Source organism: Amphimedon queenslandica, unplaced genomic scaffold, assembly GCF_000090795.2.
Source record: "Amphimedon queenslandica unplaced genomic scaffold, v1.1 AMPQUscaffold_13519, whole genome shotgun sequence".
Lineage (NCBI taxonomy): Eukaryota > Metazoa > Porifera > Demospongiae > Haplosclerida > Niphatidae > Amphimedon > Amphimedon queenslandica.
Window position 1 is genome coordinate 659943 of NW_003546245.1, and position 6971 is coordinate 666913.

A 6971-nucleotide genomic window follows, 5' to 3' on the forward strand; every position below is an offset into this window, starting at 1 on the left:
CCACCAGATCACACGCACGACAGTTAAGAAGTTCCTCTAGGCCCTCGGATAAGGACCTGAGAGATCCTGCCACTGCACAAAATACTCAAATGTCTGCAGCTAGTCGATTCAAATCTGCCTTTTCGAAAAAATAAGAGTAGCTGGAGGAGACTAATTTGATCTTCTCTCTCTCCTTTCATTTTCTCTCTTGTAACATCTTCTGACATGTCAAGGGAGTGTATTATAAAAAACTAACTTACCAAATCTTCTAGTTCATCGCAAGATTAATGTCTTCTACTACTTCTTCTCGAATCTTGTTCTCATGCACAGTCCCGTGTGTGTGTATATGTGTGTGTCCTCTCTCTCTCTCTCTCTCTCTCCTGATCAAAGGGATCATCTTCTATTTGTTGTTTTCTTTTTATTAAGTTTCTTGCATGTCACGTGTGTGTGTGTGTGTGTGTGTGGCCCTAGTTGTGATACAAACCATTCAGTGTTCATTGCAATGCAATGGTTGGACATGTACACACACACACACTCATATTCTCTCTCTCTCTCATTTTGGGTTCATTTCTTCATTCATACGTTCCTTCTCTTCATTATTCATTAGTGCTCAGCTCTCTCTCTTTATTATTATTTTGTTTCATCTCTTCCTCTACACTGTGTATTATTATTATTATTATTAATTGTGGTATTTCTATTATAATAATAATTAAAACTTTACAACAGTAAAGAAGAGATAACAAGCGAGTGATGTATAATAACAAGAAAATAATTATTTTTTATCAGTATGGTGTCAATAAAACAATAATTATTAATTGTAAGTGAGTCCTTTTGATGTTAAGGAGTAGCTCCATCAGCTACAGCTCCTGTTCCATTTGAAAGCACCATCCTATTGGTCTCCTCATGTACCTTTCTCTCATACTCTCTTATGTCCTCCATTGTTAGTCCTACAAGAATAGAAATACAAGAAATTGAAGTTTAATTGATGCTAATACAATAATGCTTGGAACTTTGAATCTAGTCTTGTAACTGACTGACCATGCCACTCATCTATCCATAGGAAAGCTTGCTTGTGCCCTTTCAAGATGATATCTCTAACAGCCTGTAAGAAAGAAAGGACAATTGAGATGTAGTATGTTATTACAGGTACAGGAAAGAGGCAGTGATTGATGGAGTAGCTTATACTAACTCACTCTATGAACGCCAGCCTCAACACGAGTCTGTAGTCCCCACACCTCAAAAAAAACTTTCACAACTTTGTACGAGCACATAATTGGCTCTGTTGACTCCTGAGGACATACAAAGGAAGTGTGTGTGTTAAGAGATTGGAATGTATGAATAACAAAACGTGTCTATAAGTGAAAATATTAGAGGTGGGAAAGATGAAGTTTGAAAATAGGACAAACACTGTTACAATAGGCTATAGGCAAATCAAAAGTGAAACATTGCAGGTTTAATAGCATTCTGACTTTTTCATAATTGACTTTAATAACAAGAGATAAATTATGGCGGTCTTCATTTTCGTTATGTTTGGTTTTAAATCAGACAAACTAACCTTCCATCCTTCCTGCAGTGGGCCTCGTCCTGTTTTACTGGATACAAAAGCGTGACAGTCCTCCTCGGGAGTTGTTTCACGAGACGAAAACTCGTCACTCAAGATATCGACGTGATCGACCTCTCTCTGCTCCAGCAGGTCAGGGGCAAGGTCCAGGGCGTTCTCCGAGGACCCATTGTTATCTTGATAAGTGGTATCAATTTGAATGAGGAATCGAGGTAAGAATGAGCACTGAGAGAGAAGAAGAGAGAGACAGTAAAAACATTTGTCTTTACCATAACAGGATGTGCATAACTTCTTTGTATGTTTATGCCAATCTACAAGACTATAACATCTTCCTCTCAATCTCTTCATTCTTATCTACCCTCTTCCTTTTGTAATGCACTTATGCGTGTATGAGTGACACATTACACAGTGTATGAGTGACACATTACACAGTGTATGAGTGACACATTACAATGTTATTACTACTAATGTGTCCTGTGTGTATATAATGATTTACTGTATATTCTGCAGACATAGTCACAACATCAGGATGGACCAGTGATGTAATAGGATTATTGATGATGTAAATGATGGTGACAATGACGACAGTTGCATACAAAGTAGAAAAGGAAGTACAATACAGTAATGATATCCTGTTTCCAGGAGGTTACAATCACAGGGCGCACATGCAGGAATTAAACTGACCTGTCAGAGTATAAGGATAATAATTCCAGGACTTCTCTATTATGTAAAATACTCTTGGCAGCATAGATTGAACCCAAGTGGGAAGCCGACTGAGAGAGAGGGAGAAGAAAAATAGAATTCTATGCTAATAAATGATACTGTTTACAATCAAATAGCATATTTGGCTTGAATTACAAGTTACATTGTATGAAAGTGTGAGAGTGTGTCTTTATAAAAAGATTTGAACAAAGCCTCCAACTTTTGCAGTTCATTCATTCACTCATTCATCTCTCTATTCATAGCTGTGACAGTTGTGTTAATAACTAATTACTCCCTCTCCCTCCCTCCCTCTCACTCACTTGTGTAGGTAAATCCTTTTCTCTGTGTACTGTCCCTCTCCTCTTTGGGGGTCAGTGCATGGTTCATTAACAACCACCTCCACCCCTTCACCATCACTGCTCTCCTCTTTACTGTGTCTTGCTATCATATAGAGCTGGCCCAACCTGTACTGTAATGGAAAGGACCATGAGGACTATAGCTAGGAGAATTATGCACCTCTTACCTCCTCCACTGTGATTGGCATACATATCCTGTACTCTTTTAGTAGCATCCTTTGTTGCTGGTACGGGGAGAATGAGAGAAAGAAGGAAAGTTTATAGGCGATACAGGGAGGACTGGAAGTAGCTGGGCTAGGTAGTTAGAAGAGTTCTCTTCTCTCTAGCTATCACTCTCTTGAAGGAAGTTCATTGACAGCTATAAACTGTACTGCTCCTCATTAATTATTCATTGAAAGGAAATTAATTAACACAGATCTAATTAGTAGGATTACCGTATCTCTTCTATTTCAAGGAATAAAATTAATTTGTGCGAGCTTTCTGAAATCCTGAGCCGCTGCTGCATGCAAAGAGGAGGGAAAAGTGCTCGTTTTGTTTGCTAAAACTTTAAAGGTAAGCTGCTTTAAACTGCAGTCAAATACCTCACTAAAGCTTTATTTTTTATAGTTGCATTTTCTAAAGGATGGATATGCTGGTCAGCAGCAGAGCCGCTGGGCTAGGAGGCGGTGACCCACTTTATTCCGTCCCACCTACCAACCTTGTAGCAATGGCGTCTTATCCAGCTATAGTCCTTGCCATGTCTCCAGATGATGGTTCAACGGATTCCTCTTCCTCAACAGCTCTCTCTGATTACACGGAGCTCTTCTCTGAGATGAGACAAGAAGGCCCATTGATTGGAGGTTGTATAATATATCAACTCCCTCCAGAAGAGACCGGTGAAGAGCCCATCGTCACGAAAGACCCAGCCCTCCTTCCTGCCCGAGGGGAAGAGGAACCTCCTTCAATTGATCGCCTTGGTTCTGACCCGATTGACCCCGAGTCAGCGTTTGTCGTTGAAGAGAAATGTGTTCCAATCGAAGACATGACTACCGTTAATTATTGGGACCTGGTTGAGACCTCGTCTCATGGGGGGAGCTCGGAAGGGGGAGGAGTTGAAATGATCTGCTGCTCTGATCCAGAGATTGAAATAGTCATTATAGAGAGGAAGACCAACCCCACTCCACCCGTCCCTCTCTCTCCTCGTCAAGAGGTTTCTAATCAAGACGAAGAGTATAGCAATAGACTCAACGACTTGTGCAATATCCAATGTGAGATGGACTTGGATTCATCCCCGTCTCCTTTTAACGTTGAGAAAGAGGGAACAACGATTGTTGACGATATTTTAACGTCTTTGGTTGAAGTTCCAATAACCGAGCCAGCAATTAGTGGAGAGAGAGAAGAAGAAACAGGAAAAGAGACAAAGGACATTGAAATCAAGAAAAAAAAGAAAGAGAGTAAAGATCCTTTAAAGCAAAGTCGCTCTCGGAAGCATAAGCGAAGATCAAGGAAGATCAGGTCTACTTCACCAACGAGCCATTTTGTAAGACGTAGCATACGACCGAAACAGGAAGTGTCTTATAGTGAAAGGAGGCAATATAAGCCTCGTATGGCTCCTAAAACTAAATCTATACCTTCTTCGCCTCCTTTCTCTCCTCCATCTTTTTCTCCTTCCCCACCTCGCCCTTGCTCATCTTCTTTCTCTTCTCCCCCTCCTTCCTCCCCTCCTACTCCTCTTGCTCAGGCTCAATCTACTCCATTTTCCTCATCAGCTTCACTTCCTTTATTTGATGACAGTGCAATTAATGATGAAGAGAATGAGACCTTTGACAATATGGAAGAAAAACAACCAGAGCAAACTGACTTAGTATCAACAGTAGAGATTAGCACTGTCACTGATGCTGATAGTACACAGGAAAATGAAATAGAGAGTAGCAGCAATGGAGGTGAGGCTGAACCAGTTACTGAGAGTCTTCAAGAAGAGGATATTGAAACAGGAGATATTGAAACAGGAGCACCAAATGAAGTTGAGGGAGAATCTGGTATGAGCATTAGCTTGGATGGTAATGAAGGAGTTGCTATAGAGGAGGAGAGCCTGACTTGCCAGGAAAGAGACAGGGACATATTCAAGAATGAAGGAAGGGAAGAGAGTAATGAAGAGAGAGCAGCCATACCAGAAGAAGAAGCAGAACCTAATAATAATGGTGATAATGATGATACTCCTGCAGGAGCAATAGAAGAGGAATCCATGACTGCAGTAGAGCCTAATAATAATTATGATTGTGATACTGCAGGAGCAATAGAAGAGGGGTCACTTACTCCAGTAGATAATGAAGAGCTGCTACCTTCATGCCCTGAGGTGAGCGACGAGAATAAGACTGACACTACTGAAGACAAAGAAATATCAAATATCATGGAGGAAGAGAAAGAGAAGGAAACAGAAGAAGAAGGTAGAGTTGTCGTACCAGATCCTACAATGGCCGTTGACTGTAGCACTATGGATGATTTAATGGAGAATGAGAAAAGTATCGAGTTAAGTTTTGTTAACACATCAAATGCAGAGTCAGAAGATATCATTGAGCTGAATGCACCTACTGAAGACAGTATCATTGAAGGAAACGAAACAACGAATTTGTTACTGGTAAATAATGAAGAAACTGTAAACACAAACAATTCATTAAACACAAACAATGAAGAATCAGTAAACACGAGCCAAGGAGAAGCAGAATGTGACATTGAAGAGAGAGTGGACAGGGAGAGCTGTCATCAATGGACAGTAAATGAGGGAGAGTCAATGGAAGAGATGACAACTAACAGACAAAAATTTGAACTAGCAGACAATGAGAGTGACAAATCACCAGATGAAGAAGAATACATTACTGAGGAGGAGATTGGGAATGATGATGAGGAGGAGGAGGAAACTGACTGGAGCAAGGAAGAAAAAGAGGAGGAGATATGTCAGTTGGAGAACAATTCAATATTGAACGAGGAGCTGAATGAGGGAGAAGATACTGGAGCTGCTGAATATCAAGAAGCAAATGATTCCATTGATAAAGAAGAGGCCACTACTGTTTGTGATTCAATGCTGACTAGGGAAGATGATCCTTGTACTGATACTGCTGCCATTAGTAATAAAGATGAGGATACAGTTGGAGAGATTGGCAATACACCTACTGCTCTTACTAGTGAGATTGAGTCCCTAAACGAGACAGTACCAGAAACCCGAGACTCTACTCCCCTTCCTCCTACCTCTCCTGCCCCTGCCCCTCCTCCTCCTCCTGTCCCTTCTTCTCCTCCTCCTCCTGTCCCTTCTTCTTCTCCTCCTCCTGTCCCTTCTTCTCCTCCTCTTCCTCCTCCTACTGTTCCTCCTTCTCCTCCTCGTGCCCTTTCTCTTCCTCCTGTCCTTTCCTCTCTTGTCTCTTCTTCTCCAGTCTCTTCTTGTCCTCTTGATTCTTCTTCTCCTCCTACTCCTTCCTCTCCTCTCCTTTCTCCTCCTCCTTCCTTTGCTCCAGCTTTCCCTATTTCTCCTGCAAATTATAACCTAGCCTCTCCAATATCCTCTGTCTCTCTCTCACCAGAACAAAATGAAAAAGAGCTTCAGTCACAGTTGGATGACAATGAAGGAGTCTTGAACGTCACTGAAGCTTTTGATGATGATGATGATGATGAATTCCCTGTTCAGCCTGAAAGTAAATATCATTACATTTTTTGTTGAATCATGTACATGTACTACAATGTGATATAATAATGTATACTTCATTTTTTTTCACCTCAAAGTGGATGCCCTGTAAAATTGCCAGAAGAGAACTTTTTGTGTTTTTCATGATTTTTTAGATACATGCTATGTAGAAAGTTTGAGCTGATTCCTCCAAAGAATTTAGGAGTTATGAGCATTTTTTTAAATGAGCCAATTTTTGAAAAATACCCAAGGCTATAGCCCATGGTTTTTTCCAAAAAATGGTTCCAAAATCACCCCAAATTTTTATCACATTTTCTGATACACATTCATATTCTTATGCTATGTAGAAAGTTTGAGCTGATTCCGCCAAAGAATTTTGGAGTTATGAGCATTTAAAAAAACGAGCCAATTTCCAAGGCTATAGCCCATGGTTTTTTTTTTGAAAAAATGGCTCCGAAATCACCCCCAATTTTTATTACATTTTCTGATAGACATTGATGTGCTTATGCTATGTAGAAAGTTTGAACTGATTCCGCCAAAGAATTTTTGAGTTATGAGCATTTTTAAAAATAAGCCAATTTTTGAAAATTACCCAAGGCTATATAGCCCATGGTTTTTTCCAAAAAATGGCTCCAAAATCACCCCAAATTTTTATCACATTTTCTGATACACATTGATGTTCTTATGCTATGTAGAAAGTTTGAGCCGATTCTGACAA

General features: G+C 40.2%; 3 protein-coding genes across 4 annotated transcripts in view; 1 reads left to right on the top strand and 2 right to left on the bottom strand.

Annotated features, from left to right (window-relative positions):
* The window catches only part of LOC100638754 (casein kinase I), a 7308-nt gene extending 6746 nt beyond the window's left edge, over positions 1-562 (top strand). Inside the window, exon 13 of one of the 2 annotated variants that reach the window (XM_019997714.1) lies at positions 24-562. In XM_019997714.1, coding sequence (XP_019853273.1) covers positions 24-134 — 111 coding nt within the window. In that variant the 3' untranslated portion in view covers positions 135-562. Of the gene's footprint in view, positions 1-12 lie in introns of both variants that reach the window. The other variant, XM_011406610.2, reaches the window with a different exon arrangement.
* Positions 563-652: 90 nt separating this feature from the next.
* Positions 653-2962, bottom strand: LOC100636645 (cytoplasmic phosphatidylinositol transfer protein 1-like). The gene is made up of 8 exons (XM_003382742.2): positions 2766-2962; positions 2563-2711; positions 2225-2313; positions 2037-2044; positions 1535-1765; positions 1173-1268; positions 1018-1081; positions 653-926 (listed from the first exon to the last, which is right to left on the bottom strand). The coding sequence occupies exons 1-8, from the start codon at positions 2811-2813 to the stop codon at positions 817-819; spliced, it is 795 nt and encodes a 264-aa protein (XP_003382790.1). The 5' UTR covers positions 2814-2962; the 3' UTR covers positions 653-816.
* A 3442-nt stretch (positions 2963-6404) lies between these two features.
* The window catches only part of LOC109581842 (ankyrin repeat domain-containing protein 29-like), a 2245-nt gene continuing 1678 nt past the window's right edge, over positions 6405-6971 (bottom strand). Inside the window, exon 3 of the mRNA XM_019996290.1 lies at positions 6405-6440. Coding sequence (XP_019851849.1) covers positions 6405-6440 — 36 coding nt within the window. The remainder of the gene's footprint in view (positions 6441-6971) is intronic.

Excerpts from the sequence above, each read along its gene's own strand:
- LOC100636645 (XM_003382742.2), bottom strand. The coding sequence starts at position 2,813 with ATGCTACTAAAAGAGTACAGGATATGTATGCCAATCACAGTGGAGGAG. Across the intron at positions 1,269-1,534 it reads CACTGCAGGAAGGATGGAAG|GAGTCAACAGAGCCAATTAT; the intron begins GTTAGTTTGTCT and ends GTATGTCCTCAG. Across the intron at positions 1,082-1,172 it reads TTGAGGCTGGCGTTCATAGA|GCTGTTAGAGATATCATCTT; the intron begins GTGAGTTAGTAT and ends TCTTTCTTACAG.